This window comes from Solea senegalensis, linkage group LG13 (assembly GCF_019176455.1).
Source record: "Solea senegalensis isolate Sse05_10M linkage group LG13, IFAPA_SoseM_1, whole genome shotgun sequence".
NCBI lineage: Eukaryota > Metazoa > Chordata > Actinopteri > Pleuronectiformes > Soleidae > Solea > Solea senegalensis.
This window is the reverse complement of record NC_058033.1, coordinates 18,621,051-18,641,371: the sequence shown is the minus strand read 5'-3', so window position 1 is coordinate 18,641,371 and position 20,321 is coordinate 18,621,051. Positions and strand designations below refer to the sequence as shown.

The 20,321-nt window shown below is 41.4% G+C and overlaps 1 protein-coding gene across 11 annotated transcripts in view; it reads right to left on the bottom strand.

The window, feature by feature from the left end:
* The window catches only part of fryb (furry homolog b (Drosophila)), a 52,381-nt gene that overhangs the window by 22,341 nt on the left and 9,719 nt on the right, over nt 1-20,321 (bottom strand). For 8 of the 11 annotated variants that reach the window (XM_044042900.1, XM_044042892.1, XM_044042895.1 and 5 more), the window contains exons 2-21: nt 9,258-9,451; nt 8,355-8,408; nt 8,080-8,219; nt 7,697-7,787; nt 7,374-7,453; nt 7,160-7,240; nt 5,813-5,981; nt 5,561-5,653; nt 5,287-5,385; nt 3,486-3,587; nt 3,045-3,148; nt 2,843-2,951; nt 2,280-2,366; nt 1,999-2,170; nt 1,777-1,909; nt 1,549-1,656; nt 1,249-1,375; nt 674-787; nt 356-520; nt 47-133 (exon numbers count right to left, since the gene is read on the bottom strand). In XM_044042900.1, coding sequence (XP_043898835.1) covers nt 47-133; nt 356-520; nt 674-787; nt 1,249-1,375; nt 1,549-1,656; nt 1,777-1,909; nt 1,999-2,170; nt 2,280-2,366; nt 2,843-2,951; nt 3,045-3,148; nt 3,486-3,587; nt 5,287-5,385; nt 5,561-5,653; nt 5,813-5,981; nt 7,160-7,240; nt 7,374-7,453; nt 7,697-7,787; nt 8,080-8,219; nt 8,355-8,408; nt 9,258-9,377 — 2,235 coding nt within the window. In that variant the 5' untranslated portion in view covers nt 9,378-9,451. Of the gene's footprint in view, nt 1-46; nt 134-355; nt 521-673; nt 788-1,248; nt 1,376-1,548; nt 1,657-1,776; nt 1,910-1,998; nt 2,171-2,279; nt 2,367-2,842; nt 2,952-3,044; nt 3,149-3,485; nt 3,588-5,286; nt 5,386-5,560; nt 5,654-5,812; nt 5,982-7,159; nt 7,241-7,373; nt 7,454-7,696; nt 7,788-8,079; nt 8,220-8,354; nt 8,409-9,257; nt 9,452-11,034; nt 11,834-14,542; nt 14,734-20,321 lie in introns of those variants that run through there. The other 3 variants (XM_044042898.1, XM_044042901.1, XM_044042899.1) reach the window with 2 other exon arrangements.

Below are 20,321 nucleotides of genomic sequence, written 5' to 3'. Positions count from 1 at the left end.
CGATGTGGCGAACTTCACTACGTCCGATGCACTCAGATGCACTTACCGAGTCCGAGACAGCGACGTGAACAAAGCTGTCCATTACAGCTGGACTCAGCTGGTCCATGACCTCTATCATGGGTTTGTCATCATCCTGGAGGGAGAGACATTTATAGAATCAGCTATTTTTAAAACGGCATCATACAGTGTGAGAAAACTCACAGGAAGCATGTGGTGCATTTCCATTCACACCTACTATCAGATGCCTCGCCTGCCACCCTGCTATTTCAGTGTCCCTTCTCTTACATTGGCGACTTATTTGCCACCAGCTGTCTGTCACTGAACAGTTTTACTCGTCTGAATACAGGTACTGTACCTCGGCATGTCCCAGAGCTGTGAACAGGCAACGTATCTCTCTTAACACGCCGACTGCCAGCTTCCTTGTGCTGATCTGACATGAGCAGAGGAGCAGCAGAGCCAGGCCTTCAACTGCGTGAAGCACTGAGCAATGAGGGCTTCGATCTGGCAGTCTGGGGCTGGCCTAATGGCAAGGGAAGAGAGAGCAGTCAGAGAAGGAAGATCAGTGTCCACATCACTAGATCATTTGTAATAGATGTCATAAGTCATGTTATGACAGTGCGCCAGGGGAAAAGTTTGTTGAACTGTGACTGATGCCGAGTTAAATCCTACAAACCTCAACTCCACCTCGCATCTTTCCCTGGAGCTGCAGCGCTAACCTCCACTGTGTGAGCAGCTGCAGCAAGAGCTTCACAGATGCGTCCTGCAGACCCTGGTGAGTGTCTTGGACCTGAAAGAGTTTGGACAGACGTGAATAAGGGCCGTCAGTGTCAAGCATTACAGGGAGGTTAATGCTTTATGAATCTTCCAATTATGATTTTCCTGCTGGTTGCTAATTTGTCTCCTGTGCCACAGAGGATAACTTTGCAGACGGATCATAAACCATGGAAACGGGAATGTTTTATGGGGTAATTAACAAGCACTTGAAAAAGAAACGTGAGGCTTTATATCCACGTTGGCTGTCATGTTATGATTAATGAACAAATACAACTGTAATTGTTTTGACATTTCAAAAGTGATTAAAAAAAGGATTCATCACCACTAATCACTCCATAAAATGATATAGCCGTATCATAATGACTCTTGGTCAAAACTAGGCTCAACTTCTCAATTGGTACTGCAGTTTTTCTCTTGTAGATTTTCTGTTGTACTGTCAGTGTTGCTGCAGGTTACTGTCAAGTTCAGTTATACCTCACGCAGAAGGAAATGTGTGTAACCAAACAGGACATCTTCCCTCCAGTCTGAGAAATCCAGTAACAAACTTTGCAGAGAGTTCTGGGAAATGAGACGGAGCTCATCGTCCATGTGCACAGTGAGCCTGCGGGAGAGAAGGAGACACAATGACGAAGCCGAATAAACACGCAGATAGAAACTTAAGGTGATTGTGGTTGTATCTGACACTATTTAAACCTATTTAACACAATTTAACAAAAGACCTTAGACAAAGACCTTAGACAAAGACATTAACCTGAAGTCATGTCGGGAACTCACCGTGACAGCAGGTCAATGAGCTCAGGTTTGGACATGCCGTCGGGAAGGATGCGAGGAATAGCAGCAACACAGGTCCTAAACAGGTCGATTTTAGGCTTCCTTTCACCCCTGACAATGATATATTATGAAAGACATCAATCATCATACACCAGACAAAAGCTCAGACAGTTAAACAGCACTACGCACTGTAAACAATAACTGATTGGTGTGAACTCTGCAGATACATACGTGATCATGTCCTCTGGTTCCTTGTTGAGCATCTGGGCACTGGTGAGCATCATGCAACGTCCCACCTCTTTGTCCAAATGTCGGAGGATGCTGTCCAGAGCCTTTCGCACCTGCGAGTAGTACAAAGACATGCCTATGTGCAACAGAAGCAGACAGGACACGGAGTTAGAGACCAGAGTCAAATTACTCTGATTTGACTGTCTACAGCAGACACAGACTGACCTATTAGTTTGGCTTCCTCTTCAGTGAGAGTCTTGCTGAGATATGTTTTCTTCTTCTTTAGGGAGTTTCCAGAGGGCAGCGTGGCCCCTGTGTTGGGCATTGGAGGCTCTCCATCCTTCTGTTGCAGAGCATCTGCTATCACCAGAAATGCCCGCAGACCTATGTTCATACGCTGGAACAAACGCAAAGGACAGCATCCTTACTACATGCCAGACAGTCTGTTAAAGTTCCAGTGTGTAATATTCAGAAGGGTTTATTGGTGTGCTTGTGTGTTATTTTACCTCTGGATTGAGACTGAAGGCTTTGGCAGGTTTCCCAACACTCAGCAGGTCAAATATGATCTCTTTCATGGCAAAATCCAGTCTCTCCTAAACAGAAAACAAACATACTGGTGTGTCCGAGGCAGCAAGTTGGACGTGAACTACAAAACTAATAAATAATACAAGAAAATGCAAGAAGTGGAAGAACAAACAAAAGATGTAAGGTTATTATTGTAAGTAATTCATTCGGTCATGAAAACACATGCTGGGGCTTTCGCTCTGTTGCTAAATGACACACGGTGTTCTGTTACAGTCGTTTCCACAAAGCCATGAAGAGCTAATAATACACTCATTTTAACAACGTCACAGTTAGTTTCATAACCTCAGCCTCTAAAGAAGCCATTAGATGAAATGTAATCAATTATGATAATGGATTCTGGTGAAATTCAAAAAAAAAAAAAAAGATGGCCTACATTCTAGATAATCTTTTTATGCAATTGACTGAAACCCTACATTTTGTTTTTCACTTGGTTTCTTGTTATTTTGGCCTAAAGACACACACACACACACACACACACACCCACCTGAGCAATAAACTGGATGATCTTGACAAAAATATTAAGCGGCATGTCTCTGGGCACAACGCTTCGACTCCCTTTAGGGAACAGAGTGGAGGTGATGGACGTCAGGCGGCTGAGGGACGAAAGCAGAGTCATTTGATACAGTTATTAGATAACATGTTAGATATTGATGTTAAACTCAATGCAAGCATCAAACAACTGTTACCTCTGTGTTCCAGTGTTGCTCTCACACTTTATTCGGATCATGTAAACCCACAGTAAGCGGTAGAGGGATTCTAGAGCCACGCGTGCCATCTTGGGATCTTTATTCTGCATTTGAACATGGAGAGAAAAAAATAAACAATGTTTAATTGTGTACAGTTTTTCATAGACCTTCACCTAAAACAATTCATTGGAAAGAAATGGGAGAGTAAAGTATCGTTTACAGAATCAAATGTGTATGGAAAACCTGCAGCGTTTTCCTTGATGCTGAGAGATGCCGAGAAAGAGATGCTGAGTCATGATAGTGCAGGCGCTTGTTTACTGTACATGTACTTTTTTCCACTGAGATATGCATTTGCACACTCCTGGTAATCCATACAAACCACTCCCTATCTGACAATTGTTTTATTCACGGTGGTATGGAGACAGAGAGAGAGGGTCTGACCTTGAGGTTCGAGAGGCAGTTGTTGAGGAAAATGTGCCAGCGGCCGAGGAAGAACTGCTTCTGACTGACACACAGCAGGCAGGTCACCAGAGGATAAAGAGCCTGGCGTGGACATCGAGGGAACAGAGGGGAGACATTTCCATTAGACACACCAGACGATAATTAACAAGGATCAAACTCATATTCCTGTAGGATGTACACACTTCTCTTTACAAGTTTTATTATGCAGCTCTATACAAAACTATTGTGTTTCAGTAATCTATGTATTCCCCTCCGGAAGTCACTTTAACAAAACTGCTGTATCAGGTGAGAGTTGGATGTGCAGTTCAGTTATTAAAAAAAAAGGAATTTAAAGCAGGTTTTAACTAAGGCAACAATGGTGTGGAAAAATACCATTACAAGTTCACAGACGAGAGCAACACAGGAAAACCTTTCAACACACAAAGGGCACTAAAGGTCACTGCCAGGCATTTGAACTTGGTGTCTCGTCTGCTAAATCGCCTGGAAAATGCATGGACGTCTGCGTGCAGATCATTCTTTAGCATGAATACCTTTCAAGCGAGTCCAGGTACACCCTCGTCATGAATTTCTTTAAAGTGCTAGAAGAACATAATTCCTCGTCCTCATCAGGGCACTCCACATATCTGTCATTCCCGTCATGTGTGCCCACTCAGCTATAACATGACAGGTGATTGTTTGTTTGTTTGTGTGTGTGCATGTTGAACCAAGTGGAAAAAGCAGCAGCTATGCATGCAGAGGGGTGTGTCAGATTCCTGCCTACACATGGGCTGCTTCAGGTATTTTGAGAATCTAGAGAAGGAAGCAGGCTTAACGACACACTTTGTTATTAAATGTGATCATGAGCAGGCTGTGAAATATGATCCCAACAACAGTTTAGCATTTTGGAGAAAACCAAAAAGAAACTTTGCACTGGAAATCACGACTGTGCCAAATGACAAAACAAACCATTACATCTTCTCAACCAGTAAATCAACTTGTAGAAAGCGTGACTAGAAACTACAAACTCTCCATCCATTGTTGATATTAGTGTTTTCCTCCTTTATATGGGGAATTTATTCACCAACAAACAGCCTTCTTAACAGAGAGAACCAACCTTTTTGTTGACTGTTTGGCTCCTAAAGCCCTTTGCACACCAGACGCAATTTGTTTTGCACATTCGGAATATTGTTTGAGCCCCGATCCAGTCAATTTGAGTTTTAGCATCAGCGACCGATGTCGGAGTTTTGCCTCCAACTGGAACACATCAAACCAATCAGAATGTGTGTTGGTGATCTGATATAAAAATAACCAAATGCAAGCAGCTGGGAAAGTTTGTCCTGAAGCAGTGACATGGTCAAACCAAACAACCTCTCCTCTTTCAAAACTCTGTGTGACTATACCTTGTTCAGTGAAAAGGATTTAAAGTTCAAGTTTGATAATCTAGCGTCGTAAAAACAGTTGCCTTCCTCAACACTCACGGCGCAAACGTTGATGACGAATTTTTCACGTTGCAATTAACCACAGAACTTTTTATGCATGTTTGTGTGAGATGACTATTTTAATGAGGGAGATGCACGGCATCTAATTTGCGGATTGCCTTGCTTGCTTCCATGCTGTGTAAAATGCCCATCTGGCGCCACTTCAAAAACTACACAATGTTCTGCATACGGCCCTCCTGTCTCCTTCCCATGCAGAGATAAAAGCCCACATGCTGGAGAGTTCCAGGAAGGGCTCTCAACAACGGCTGGTAATGGAGAGGAAATGAAGCGCGTGAGCAAACGGAATATTGAGAGAGGCTTACTAGAGAGTGTTTCTTCCTTGACGACAGGTCCAGCGTGGTGTCGTACAGACTCTCCACGAAATTCCGCAGACACGGCACGTTCACCTCGTTCTTCACAGTCTGCGGGGAGACAAATAAATTGATACACATTTCCATGTGTGAAGACACAATAGAGTCACGATCTTGAGATTTACATGAGTTTTTGTGTAAAAAGACCAAACAATAAGAGTGAAATCCAACTCTCACTCAAAATAAATCCATGAAGGAAAAAGGCAGTTAGATGAAACACACTTACAGCAGCTACAGGTACAAGTATCTCCACAAAGAGTCCAGCTAATGAGTGTTTAATGTCTTTGTCCTTCACTTCCAGGAAATACTGTGCACACTCCTACAGACAGACAGAGAGAGAGACAGAGACAGTGAGACAAACAAGATACATTATTTACTAACACAAGGTCAACAGTTCAAATCCCCATGATGAGACGTTGAGGTTAGTCCTGTGAATACTTCCAGAGATCTCTAGAGCAGATATTTCTTTATAGCCTACCTGCATGAACTGGAAGGAGGCTTCAAAATCTTCCACCGGGTACATTTTGATGCGGAAGAACTTGAGTCCCATGATGAGGCTGATGGTGGACTGGATAACGTACGGGCTCTGCTCCTTCTGTTTCAGCTCCTTCAGCTCAGAGATGAACTTCTTCCTCACTGCAGGGAATCTGTGGAGACAACGGGGGAGCAGACGTAAACAGCTGCTCTGTTTTTCCTACAGAAAATGTCATAAACTTTTGCTAATATTACTCTTATTCACAGCTTTTTTTGGTTTTGCACATGTACAGACGGGTGTGTGTACTTGTGTGTGTTTGTGTATGTACCCGTCCAGATAGACTTTCCCAACAGTGCTTGGCAGCACTAAATTTAGAAAGGCATCTGGAGGGGGGGGTGATGTGGACAGAATGTGTATGTGTGCACTTGTTCTTTGGGGCGTCTATGTTTATTTGCACATGCTCACTTTAGCACCGTCACTTTGGCTACCACAACTGTGGTAACCCTATTTTTAACATATATCTTGTTTATTTTTATGCATATTCAAACGTTCTTTTCTTCATATATACTGTATATATATATATTTTTTTTTTGCCTCCTGTTGCTACTGTACTGCTGAGCCATGTGCAAGGAAATATCGTTCAGTATACAGAGTATATTTGAATGACAATAAAGTCTGTCTGAGTCTCTAATAACTGAAAACACAATTAGATAGAGGTTAATCAAGAGGAAAATTAAAGAGCCAGTCTTTAACTGTATTAAATGATGGACGGCTTTTACCGGTGTGTGTATTTAGGACCTTTTCTGGCATAAGCACTGACCTTGTCAGGACCAGTAGTCCTCATTGAGACCAAAACCTGGTCCAAATGAGGGAGAAAATCCTTTCTGAGGAGTTGCGGGCTCATATTTGAATAGTGTTTAGGTTAAGGTGAGGATTAGGCATTAACAGGTTATAGTTGATAGGTGTAATGCTTCGTTAAAGGGAAGTCAATGCAGTGTGCTATGAGAAATAGCTGTGCAAACCAGTTTGTATGTGTGTGTGTGGTTTAGGTGAATGAGCTACTTCACCATCACAGTAATAAACTCTCATCACATCCTCCAGAACCATCATCTGGAGGGTTATTATCTTCAGTTGCCACCATTATCAACATAAACGCAGATAGACACAACCAGGTTACCAGCAGTGAGTGCCAGCTGTATCACATACATCTTCAAAGGCTCCAGGATATTCAGCAAAACCAAGATTATAAACAAAAAACCTCCACCACTTATGATTAAATGTATCATGTATCATTAATGGTACACACATCCAAACACACATGCAGTACAAACATTCTTTTGCAGCCCATACCTGGACTGAGCAACAACTCCTAATACTTCAGCGTAGAGGTCGGCCACGATGTGCATGTTGCCCGTGTTGGGTCCCAGATACCTATAAATGTAAAAGATAAACACGATTTTAGGAAATGTATGTTAACGACACAACTTTCCTTCATTTATAAGAGCTGTGTATAATGTGTGAAGTGCAGACAACAGAGCACAGTAGAAATCTAGTTTTGTCTTACCCTTCCTTGTACTTGAAGTGCTTGAAGGCCAGGTTTATAACTTCCTGAATGAGTCCATCCAAAAGAGGATGGAGGGGGATCTGGATAGGAAAAGGACAAAGTTGTCACTTTATCAATTCAGTTAATGAAGACAATGGTGTCCGAATAAAATGTACTATCTGTGCTGTTCTGCTCATGTTTGAGGCTTACAATCTACAGAATATGTTGTTAAATGTATGGGTTGATCAACAACATTGGGAAATAAAGCATCAGGATGAGTCAAAAATTAAGATTTATATTATTTCCAGATGTTGTTTCACCATAAAGAAAAGAACGAGTCTCACCTGCTTTAAAACCTCGATTAGCACAAGAGAAAACATGAAGTCGATGGCCAAATCTCTCCTCTCCAATAAATAGTCCTTCTGTTGCTCATCACTGAGGAAAAGAGACGGAAACATTATTGTCATTCACTGCAAGAGTGTTGATCCTATGCAAATACATTCATTATAGGCACCATATCATCCCAATGTAACTGAAGGAATTTAAAGGCCTAACATTTGACCTTTTATCATCCAAATCTAAATCTGTGAGTTTGTACCTAATCTGAATACTTCTCCCTAGGAAATTAGATATTGAAAAAATATAGAATACAAACTTTGTCACCAGGCACCAGGTTTATAAACATTAGTTTTCCAAGTGTAATCTTTTGATTTATGTGTTTGCTCACTTCTTTGACTTGGTGTTGGCCCTGGGTCGATACTCGTGGGACTCGTCCTCCAGGCCATTTTGCCTCTTGTACCAGTCGAAGAGGGTTCTCAGGATGGATGGAAGGCAGTACTCTGCCAGAGAGCTCATGGAGCTGATCAGCTGGAAGAGGAAGCGCGCGTCAGCATGAGTGGAGAGAGAAAAGGAACGACAAGGGGTTCATCGCATGCATATGAAACCTCACATTTATGGCTACATGTGTGTTGTTGATGTTGTTTAACTGTTAGATATTCACACCTGGTCAAACTGTGGGTCTTCTCCTCTTTGTAGAGACTTGTTCAGTGGCTTCTCCTGTCAGACAAGAGGAGACAATCTTGTCAGAAGAGACGACAGCAGCAAGACAAAACATCTAAACAATGCTCAAAACTTTCCTGTGAGATAACTGTTAAAGAAATCCAAACAAAAGACTTTTCAAAGTGCTGTCAAAGTTTGTTAAAGCTGCCCCAGCCAATATTTCTTCCCTTTGCAGTTTAAACTTCACAGATTAGAGGTAGGTTATTGGAAACAGGAAACACTTCAGGCGTAAGAGGTATGAAACACACAAATCATCTGACAAAGGCAATCATTGCTTTGACATTTAGTGCCCATCGATCTCCCTTATTTCCGTCAGCCAGTTTCTGGCACACTTTGCCAGTGAAGTGAGGTAAAAATTAAGCACTGACTGGTTAAATTATAACACATGACACATATTTCTGTGTATGTGACATTTAAAAGTCTAATGTTAAGTGTATGTTTTTAATTAGAGTTGCATCATCTGTAAAGGCGTCATCAGCCAACACATCAGAAATGGCTGCCAAAAAGTTAAAAAAGTGAATGAGCTGGGTAGCTCTAAAAGAGCAGGTGTATTCATTCACTGTTTAGGTTTAGGTAATATATGACACAGGGCTTTCAAATATTATATATAACAGTCAAGTCAAGCTGCAGGAAATCTGCCTCCTCACGATCTCCAGTTCTATTCCTCAGGTCCGGTGTCAAATAACCACCAGCGCAGTGTTTCTGCAGAACATTTGGATATAAAATATCACTTTAATTAACTTATCATTTTATCCATTTCTAGATTAGTCTTTAGGTCACAATCATCACATCCATTCATGGGTTTTTGGTGTTTTGTAATCTGCTATGTGACACAAAGTCACTCACCAGCGGTTCGGCCATGATGATGCGAATTTTGCGTTCGGAGAGCAAGGTGAAGTTGGCGAACAGGCTCTTCAGGACGAACTCGCCCGGCTTACTCTCAGGGTCCACATTGACGGGCGCCATGACGACAGGACCCTTCCTCTCTCCAAAGGTTCCAATGGCTTGCGGGAGTGGTGGCTTCAGGTTCGCAGGAGAGGCTGTCGAGAGTGAGGACAGTGAGTCAGTATAAAACAGAGGTATCCTTAAATAGGGACGGCGGCTCAGTACCACATTTTTGTACTTAATATCACAGCCTTGAATTTTACCGATATCAGTCCAAAAAGCCTTTTCCCCTCTTAAATAATTTAGCTGTTAATATGTCATTTGTGCTGATGCAGCTACCACCTTTTTCTTACTTGCCATTTCTAACTAGGGCTGCAACTAACCATTACTTTTAGAATTGAGTAACCTGTCAATTATTTTCTCGATTAATCGAGTATTCTTTTGTCCATAAAATGTAGGAAAATGTTGAAAAATGCCGACCACTGTTTACCAAACCTGGAAATCATGATGTTCTCAATGTCTTTTCAGTATTTAATGATTCTTTCTGTCAAAAGGAGGAAAGAAACCAGCAAATATTCACATTTAAGAAGCTGAAAAATCCGAAAGCTTGTATTAAAAAAAAAACAACAACTAATCGAATAACCGTTGCAGCCCTAAACATAACGCTCCAAAACTGCACATCCTCACATACTTGTCACAAGGGTGTGCTTTAAAAGTCTGATATTCTGGACCCCCACTTCAGAGTGAAGCCATATATTATTAGACCCTATCGTCATGCCTTCCTTATCTTACTTTTATTTAAGGCGTATTCAGTGATATAAACTCTAGAACTCGGCTTATTGGCACCATAATGTTATTATCGCGCATGACCCTCCCTGCAACCTCAAGCTCCTCTGCAATGATTAATTGATGCTGAGTCAGTCTCTGAGTCAGACTGGGTAAACTTTCTACAGACACACACAAACACACAAGTTCATGCAGCTATCCTTTTAAGGACTCTCATTGACTTGTATTCATTTAGACAGCCTACCCCAAAGCATTACACCTAACCTTAACCATAACCAGCAAATGCCTAAGCATAACCACCAGTTCCATAACCATCTAAACTTAACCAGTTCCTCAGAAATAAGTCAGTGTTTATGCCAGAATACAGTCATAAATTGGTCAAGAATACAAGAACACACACACACACGCTGCTGTTCTGCCTTCTGATTGCATCATTAAGTAAACTTTAATATAATAATATATATATATATTTATTTTTTGCAAGAAGTAATATAAGAGTGTTACTGGAGTCTATGAGCGAGAGTTGTACAGACAAGACACACAAACACAAAACAAACAGGAAGCTTCTCTAAGATTATAAACACATCACAATAAGAAGTAACACAAGAGTAGACCGAAAACGTTACAGTACAGTAGTAGCAATGGCAGCAAGACTATCCAAACAAAGAAAGCTTCTCTGACGGGAGCAAAGCTGCAACTTTGACTCTCTACATTCTCTACACAAAGTAATTATTTACCAGAGCGTTTCCTAGAAATGACAAGTGTGCGTTACTGAACAACTAACACACATGTTACACTCATAACCACATGACCGGACCTGACAGAAGAGGTGAGATGTAAAAGATACTTAGTCCCGCTGGGCAGGACAAGACGCCAGCTTTATACGCTCAGTGAAATAGGAAGACTCAAGGGATGCAAACATGCAAGCACAACAACACCCTTGCATGCTTACCAAGACCCTTGATGAAGCTGATGACACTTGCCCTGCTCCATTTAGTTGGCACTTCCATGGTGCAGATACAAGGGGGTAAAGGTGAGGTTTAAAAAAAAAGAAAAAAAAGAAATGGGAAACTAGACTACAGGCTGTCAAATACAGCTCCCATAATTCACAAATAAAAGTAATTCCTCCCAGGAGATTAGAGGCACAGAAATCCGTCTTTGTTATCCGACTACTCCACCATGACAGTAGCTACAGACGTCGCCATGACGTGAATTTAACCGAAGCTGAAAGTGTAAAGCTCCATCCCTCAGAAAATGACAGGCAGGTAAAGTGAAAGACGTGTGCCTAAGGTGAGCACCAGCAGCTTTGCAGGTGTCTCCCCACATTTTAATCCAAGTCAAACAGCGGGTGAGCCATAGCCAGGACGACAGAGGAGGAAATTGTTCCAAAAGTTTCTTTTAAAGGCAAAAGAGTCGACAACCATTTATTCCACTGTAAGTGAACCAACGAAATATTCCACTGAACTACTCCAGCAGAGGCCTGAGTAGATGAGAGGCCGTGTAGGGCCCCATGCTTTGAGAGCTATGCGAGCCTACAGACCAACAATCAGGGACGACTTAAGCTTCTGCTCCACCTCTGGCCAGCCGTCCCTGCACAGCAGCTTCTGTGACCTTGGAATCCTCGAAGGCCATTGGAAAGTAATACGGAATAAAGTGCTTCTTGGAGAGGTGTTTTGTGGCCGTCCTTTTAGTTGTGAGTTGCAGTTAAGTAAAGTGTGCTTCTTGTGGAGATCTGACCAGAAGAGTTGGGTTGGAATTTCAACACTGCCCCGAGAGGGAGGCGGGAGGAGGAGGGAGGTGCTATATATAGACTACTGGCGACCGTTCTCTTACATACCCACCACTCCTACTGACCCCTACTCATACACAAGCATGCACACGCACACACACACACACACATCCAAATAAAGACGCACATAAACACACACACACATATAAATGCACATGTGCACTACAGTTGTTCGGGGTTAAAGTGACATATCAGGAAACAATATAATGTGGTTGCATGTTAAAGCAAAGGCCACTAATCTAATTCAGAGAATACAAGGTTGAGGCTTAACAGTGATCATCTCTTAAAGCTGAATTTAAAGGTACAAATATGTAAATCCAGTGTACTCCTAGTGCTGGTCCCAAGCCAGGATAAATGGGAGGGTTGCATCAAATCAAATATGCGGAGTGTGTTTGCCAGATTTCCCAAATAAAGAAAATAAGAAACTGCACAATTTTACCTCTTTTAGTTCATTTTCACGTGTCAGCAACAGATGGAGATTGACGGTGACGCAGCAAAACCAAAACACCAAAACCATTTGAACACGTTTCCTTAATCTCCGATGACACATCCTGGTCACTTTATATCTTAATATAATACATTTCTTACACAATAGGACCTTTAAGGTGAGAGCAAACGTGCACATGACTTATAGGTACGTGTCAGTGGGGAGAAATGGTGTCCAATAACTCTGTCGATACGGAGCACCGGATCACTTCCTGGGACCCTCCTGGACAGTTGCATGACTCAGCAGTGAAAGCAGTGAATCAGCAGAAGTCATGTCATGTCTAATCAATACAAGTTTAGCTTTGTTTACGGCGAAACATATATCCTGAAAGGTTTATTTAACCTACATCACTGTCTGTGTAAGCAACAGCAAACACTGCCTTGCTCTGCCTTCTCAGATCGGATGTTTTGACGCACTCGTCACGTTCAGGCTCATCTTTATCGTCACATAAGTTCATCCTGTACTTGCTTGTGCGCTTTGTTAGACATGTGCATCGCGGTGAGTCACGTTTAACACAAACAATTAACACAAACTCACACCAACAGTCCTCGACAAGACTGAGCAGAACCTAACCTGTATGTTATGAAGAGGCACCTAAAAACTGCCACGGTGGGAGGGTTGGATTTTGGCAAACTGAATCTTTCCCAATCAACAAAGTTGAACCTGTATGAATCGTTTATTCACAACAGGTTAAAACTACAGCATGTTTCTCAATAACTATAATAAAAAAAATGCAGCCCTCCTCCCCTAGTCATGGTAGGTTACTATTCTGTTTCTCTTTATCATCATCATCATCATCATCAACAACTTAACATGTAATAAGGAAAAGTAAAAGATGTGAAATAAAAGGAGCTACATGACATAAGTCTTTCATAGCTGACTTCAGCTATGAAAGAAATAAACCTGGTTTTAGGGTTTGAATTAAGCCAGGACACAGATAGGGGAATGGGGATAGAGAACACATGTATGCATCCAAGAACCTCCTCACAACTGCTGAAAGACACGCATGTTGTGCACGTACGTGTATGCCTATAATGAGATGGAAGCACTTTGTTTTGATGGGGTCAGCTATTTATCGAGTGATTTCTCAAGATAAGTAACTCGTGCCTGAAACACAAGATTGAAAATGACTCACCGGGCCTCACAGTTTTCTAGCCTTCTGACTGCCATCATTACTATGACCTTGGAGCAGACAAACCAGCGTACATAACCGAATTATGTCTTACGGCGAAAACAAGCTGAAACCTATGGAATCTATACCTATTTTTTAATTGCATCATCATAGATGGCAGAGGGGGAAACCATAAACACATCCCCTGCAATTCTTTCGCAACCAACATAACCCCCTGCTGACAGTCCTTCACAAGACACCTAATATATGAGCTTGATGCAGCTGCTCTGTTAACCACACACACACAGACACACAGCCGATGAAACGTACGCACAGCATGCATCATACAGATGTTTCTGCAGAATATACACACAATTAAAATGACCAAATCGGTCAATATTTGAAATCACAAAACAACAATAAAAAAAAATATGCTCCTGTCTACACTTTATGTCAAAAAGGAAACATGGCAAACCTTGAATGCAGCAGAGTCCCAATGTTGTCATAAGACACTAGTGCTTTGTGTGTGCTGTAATCGCTCAGGTTAATGACTTAGAGGTGAAGGGAAAGTAGAGTTGGCAATAGTCAACACTGCTGGGATTGGGAATAGGAATGAGATGATGGAAATCACTTTCCTATTTAGTTAATCGTTTAAAATTTTGGCTGTGCTTCAAAAAAAGTTTGGAGCCAATCTCTTTTAGTGCTGGACACAATAATGAAGTAAAACACAAACTTTTTTTTTTACGCTACATAATTAAAACGGTAAACTGCTGAGGAGCCAGTTTCACCCACAGCCAACCCCTGGATCACTTCTCTCTCTCTCTCTCTCTCTCTCTCTCTCTCTCCATCCCTTCCATTATTTCCGTTACATAACACTACCAAGTATTGATAGTGTGGATCATGATGTACTGTATCGTGCCTGGTTCAGTCTCCCAACACAAACAGGGATTTACAAACATACATAATAATCACTGTAATCACATTGCAGGACCCACTGATGACTGATGAAGATCTGACAACGTCATAGTATTTCCTTGGCATGCCAATAAAAGCAACAACAGTGATGTACTCACTCCCTCCTAAGGACTTAAGCAGAGACTTGAGGCTGATGTCAAAGAAGCCTGAATCCTGCTGGCTAGTCGCCATGGCTGCAGAGGCTATGTCGCCACGGTGACAGACAGCAGAGGGGGAACAGGATGGCAGGATGAGGCGTTGCAGACAGAGCAAGCAAGAGAAAGAGGAGTCCCCTCCAGGAGAGAAAGACTGGGAGAGAACGAGAAGAGGATGCTGGTAGGCAGCCAGTGATGCGGATGTTGCAGCTGTCTGCTGCTGAGTGTGTGTGTTTTGCTTGTGTGTGTGTGTGTCAGAGAAGAAGAAAAACAGAGTGGCACTCAGCCTTGACTGCGCTCTGTGTTGCTATCTTCATTGCTAACAACCCCATCCCCTCTCTGTTTTGCTCTCTCAGGACAGTGATACACAGATGTTGGTCAGCGCAAGCAGCCAATCCTCTTAGAGGAAAGGCAGAGGAGTGAGAGCAAGGGGGGGGAGCGAGAGATACAGTAGATAGTACTGCACAAGGGGATAATAGAAAATAGAGGGAGGGGGGATGGGAGGGGGAAAAAACTGCTGAATGAAGGACCATGAGGACACAAGGAACACAGGAATATACAGGAATAATTAAGAATGACATTGTTAGGTTGTGTCTCTCAGTATGTGCTGAGTGAGCATGCTGTGTACCCACACAAGCCAATGAGAGCCAAGAGAAGCAGTGACAAGCAAGTTACACCAACCAATAGCCAGAAATAACAACTGGTCAATGGCATCACTGCCTCAGATAAACATTCAAACATGCGAGTTCCTGTGTGAGAACTGTACGTTTAGATAATTATGCACATATTTAGGGAGACGGTCTAGGGCCCTGCGGTGGACTGTTGACCTTTCGTCCTTCCCTGTGACCCTCATGTGGAGGATAAAGCTGTAGAAAATGAACGAGCGAGTCTGGGACCAGTACATTTGCCTAAAACCAACAGCAGAAATAGAGGATGACGCGACAGCACAGACATGAGGGCGGGTGCTGCCCAATCAGTTTGCTTTTTTTGGGTCATTTGTAGGTCACTGTTTTGGCACGGTGCATTGCTAAATTGCTGGGCATATAAAACGCGTGCTGTGGTTTTATTTCAGGTGACATAATGCGTGACACCAGTTTTCATGCAATCAATTTTTAATGTAGCCAAATGGCAAGTGCCAAATTAATTTCAGTAAAGGGGTAAAGGGTAGTGAACATAACTATTGCATAATTGCTTGCTTGATTTAGTCATGCAATCGTTAGACCTTATCTTCTGCAGAAACAAAGCAGACATCATAACGCCATAACGTATGGTATTTGTGGTCAGTAGTTAGGTAGATTACGCAGCAGGCAGGGCGACAACTTTGACTTCTAACAGGAATCATGTGCTGTCAGGGGTTGCAATAACAGTTGTTGAAGCGAAAAGCTTTCATGGAACGGGAATCTGTTTCGATCATTGGACCCCTAGTAACCACAGAGTTCAAAAAAGGTCAATAAAGAACAAGACTTGGTGATAAATGCTGTATTGCCACACTCTGCTGTTATTATTTAGTGAACAAAGACATGGTAACTTCATTTTTTTGGATATAATTTCCACATTAAACATTTACCAGCTCTCAGATTGTCGGGTTAATACTGCAAGTGTCTTGGGACGTATGATGGCCATCATGGTAATGGTTGGATGAGTAAAAGTGGATGTACACGAGGATAATTAGGGTAATCATGTAATTCCCTAGATGAACTGCCACAGGACATGTGGACAAGAGAGAGCGAGAGAGAGAGAGAGGGGAAAAAAAGAGATGCAGGAGGAGAGAAACTGAAAATGACAGGAGAGAAGCAGTAGAAAGTTCATAAGAGAAAGTATAATGCAAAGCTGCATCTCACACAAGAGCGACCGAGCACAGGATGGCCTGGTTCACATTAACAGACAATTACATTTTAACCTCAAAGGAGAAGGAGAAATATAGCAGAGAAGCAGCGCAGGTCTATTCCTGTCTACATTTTCCACCATTTACAGTCCAGCGGCAAACATGATTAGCAAATATTTCTGCATTTGTGTTAACCTGCTACTGATTTACTGACGTAAACCAAACATGAAGTTAAAAGTGTTGTCTTGTACTCTAAATTTCAATTTAAGATTAGAGTGTGTGGCCCTTACTACTCACACTTGTCATCGGGTTAAAGTTACATGTGGCAGCTGTGGGTTACTGGGTTAATGTTTTTCATTTCGTTAACAGTGTCGGGTAAGGGTGATGGGAAAACACCTGCTGGGGCATGGGTGGCACATCGAATTCAGAGGGTGAACAAAGATTCAAGTAGAGCTGCAACTAACGACTATTTTCATAATCGATTAATCTGTCGATTAATCACTTGGTCCATAAAAATATCAAAAAACCTTAAAAAATTTAGTTGTCAATCAAAGTAGTTGTCGATTCATTTAGTAATCGATTAATCTTTTCTAGATTCAAGTTCAACACCCAAACAGGCTTTCTTTGAGGGTGATGATGGTTTAAATCCACAAGTTATGTAATTTATTCAATGTATGTATCACTAAATTCTGTGTTTATTTACCTGACGAATATAGGCCTTTTTTGTTTGTTTGTTTGTTTGTTTTTAACAGTTATTACATTGTAATCGCCACTAAAGGATACTGGGAAATTAAAGTTTTGGGGCAAATCAAGAGTAATACAGAGAGGACTAATTCTTTAATTAATCAATATTTTATCACCCACGACACCCGCCATAAGAAACAAACAGTTGCAGACAACATAAGAGTGTTTTATACTTCTGTTCATTTATCATTATTTCCTGGTTTGATGATGTGATATATTCTGCATGAATGTCAGTGTCTGTTCACCTCAGACGCTTTAATATCACCTAGAACAAACTTTGTTCAGTATCATCATACACATAAAATGAATGACGATACTGCAGTAGCAGTAGTGAGTTGATCAGATTAGGCTGCATGATGTCCAGTTTGTGGGAATCAAGTTATTACAAACAATTAGAATTAACACCATAATGTTGCATCCAGACAGTAGAACCTGTTATTAACATGCATCATCGTGATCACTTGCATGCAAATAGAGATGCAGAGGGATGTGTGCACAGGAGACGCCCTGGCAATCCAGGAGATTTGGAGAGTTTTTGCAAAGAAGAGTGGGGCAAATATTGCCAAGTCAAGATGTGCCAGGCTGATAGACTCCTACCCAAAAAGAAAAAGAGTGCTGTACTAAAATCCAAAGGTGTTAGTTCAAGGGTGTGCACACTTATGCAACTACATTTTTTTACATTTTGTTATTTTCCCAACTAAAAAATTTCAGTTTGGTTTTCAATTGAGTTGTAGGTGAAAAAGTCTTGGTCTCATTTTTTACATCACAAAAACCTGGCATTTTAACAGGGGTGTGTAGATGTTTTATATCCACTGAATGTCTGACTGTAAAGATGTGTCTGTGTGAATCTCCCTTTGTATATCTGCGCAAGTGACCAGAGACAATGAATGTCGATACTCTTTGAATCTCATAAAAGGAGTTAATTGTACTGTTCATTTGCATATGAATGCTAATGAAGCGATCACTTGATTCCATTTATGAGGCCAAGGTCTAGTTCTGTATAAGAAACGATTGCTGCTGAGTTTGTGGGACAGCAGCTCATGCATTACATGAAAATACATTCAAATTCATGGCCTACAGTGAATGCCCCAACAGAGTAATGTTCATCTATTCAGCTTAGGACAAAAAAAAAAAACAAGGGCAAAAAGACACACACACGCGTGCACGCACTCACACACACATGCCCACACACACCCTGTGAAAGTCCTAGGATTCCACACATTCTGAGCAGGGGCCTGAGCATACCAGCTGTTGGAATGTGACTCCTCACTCACAGCAGCAGCATACACACACACACACACATGCACACATTTCATTCAAGCACAGAAACAAAATGCACACAACATCAAACGTCCAGTATGCAACACTTGAGTGCCACTAGTGGTCGCAGTTGAGCATGCACGTCAGACCAAAACAAAAGCAAATGTAAGATAACGTATGCATCGAGTCACAACAGCCTCATTCAGCTTGTAGAGTTTTCCCCGATTTCTCTTCCCGTCTGAAAACTTTTAAGCCTAAGAATGAAGTAAATTCAGAGGTGGTCCCCTTCAAGTGGATGACTCGAACCCCTTTCTCACACTACCAAGTCTCATTGTGTCAATTGCGTCATTCAAGATGAACTTGTGACTCAGTAATCCAGACATATATACATTGATTCTAAATCAATTATGTTACTTTGATGAATAACTACGCATCCAATGATTTTGCTAATGATTTAATAAATCCCTTTGTACACAAAATATCACAAACTAAAAATAAAAGCAGTTCATCCTCACACTCTAAATGATTAAATAACAATTTCCTTTCTATAATCGCAGAGATTTAATTATATCATCAAAGCACTTTGGTTAACCTTAACTCACACACACACACACAAACACAAGAAGCGAGTGTTTGGGGTTCACACAGTGGTATCTTCTTGACACAGCTGGGTTGATCTAACAGATAACCACTGTGAAGAATGTGTGTGTGTGTGTGTCAGTAGTTTTAATGCCAGGTGTACCTCTCCTACTAACATCAAAGCCTCCGTCATGTACACTATCAGCTCCAAAGCCTCATAACAGTTAATTCCATGGCCTCTCTTTGTGTTGACATTTTGACCTTTATGTGCTCATTTATTTATTTATTTATTTAAGTTACTTTTAATTTTTTCTCCTCATGACAGACATGTTTGTGCAGGTGGTACTTTCATACACAGCCACTACCTCATTCCAGATTTCCCCTTTCAACGATCACTGTACGCCCACTTTTCTCTCCTCTTTTGAAGTTCAGCCAAATCCCACTGAAAAAATGTACTGTATATTCAGACACAAAATAAACTTTGTGCTCTACTCGCACTAATATGCGCTTGCTGTGAAATTAACCTGTACAGACTCTTTCCCTTTGAACTCCTGAGTCTTTCCTTACTGCTTTCTTTGTAACTTTACTTTGGCATCAGTTGATAAACGTAAATAAAAAAAAGTACAACTTCCTTTTGATTTTGCTGCAATTCTCCAGGAATAGAACGCAAACCTTGAATCTGTTTGTCTGTTGACAGATCAACTGATACTATTGTAATTTTTAACAGACTAGTCAAGGGCAGAGGATCAACCTACTACTAAAGAGTTCAGATACAGAGAAATAACATCAGACTATAACAATACTATCGAGGAGCTTTAAAACATAAATCAGCTAATGCCATTAAGGATACTTGTCAGAATGTCAGATTTGACAGATTCCATTTGTGCCCGATACAGTGTTTGATCTAAATGGAAAAAATCACAAATTTCACCACTGAGTTAACAGATTTTGGTCCCACTGTGCCATACACTCTGACTAACCACTTGAGTTATTGCCATTGTACCACAGTTGGAAGCACTTCTTGGACATAAAATTCCCAGAAGTTACAGTAATCTGAGAAAGAATGAGTGGCCGGGGCAACAAACAAAACTGCGCTTACGTTTTAGGCCAGAACCACATCAACATGTCTTTTCCCCAATCTGTAAAGTACAGATTAGTGGCGTAATCTCATGCTGCTTTGCTATGAAAGAGAGGGTATCACTTTTCACAGGGTCTACTAAAGCCACAACAAAGAGACTTGTCAAGTTGGGTTCCTCCTGGGGGCTACATGGAGAGAATGAGGGAGTCTAAATAGGTAGTGAGATCATAGTTTTACAAGGTTAGGTAAAAAACAAA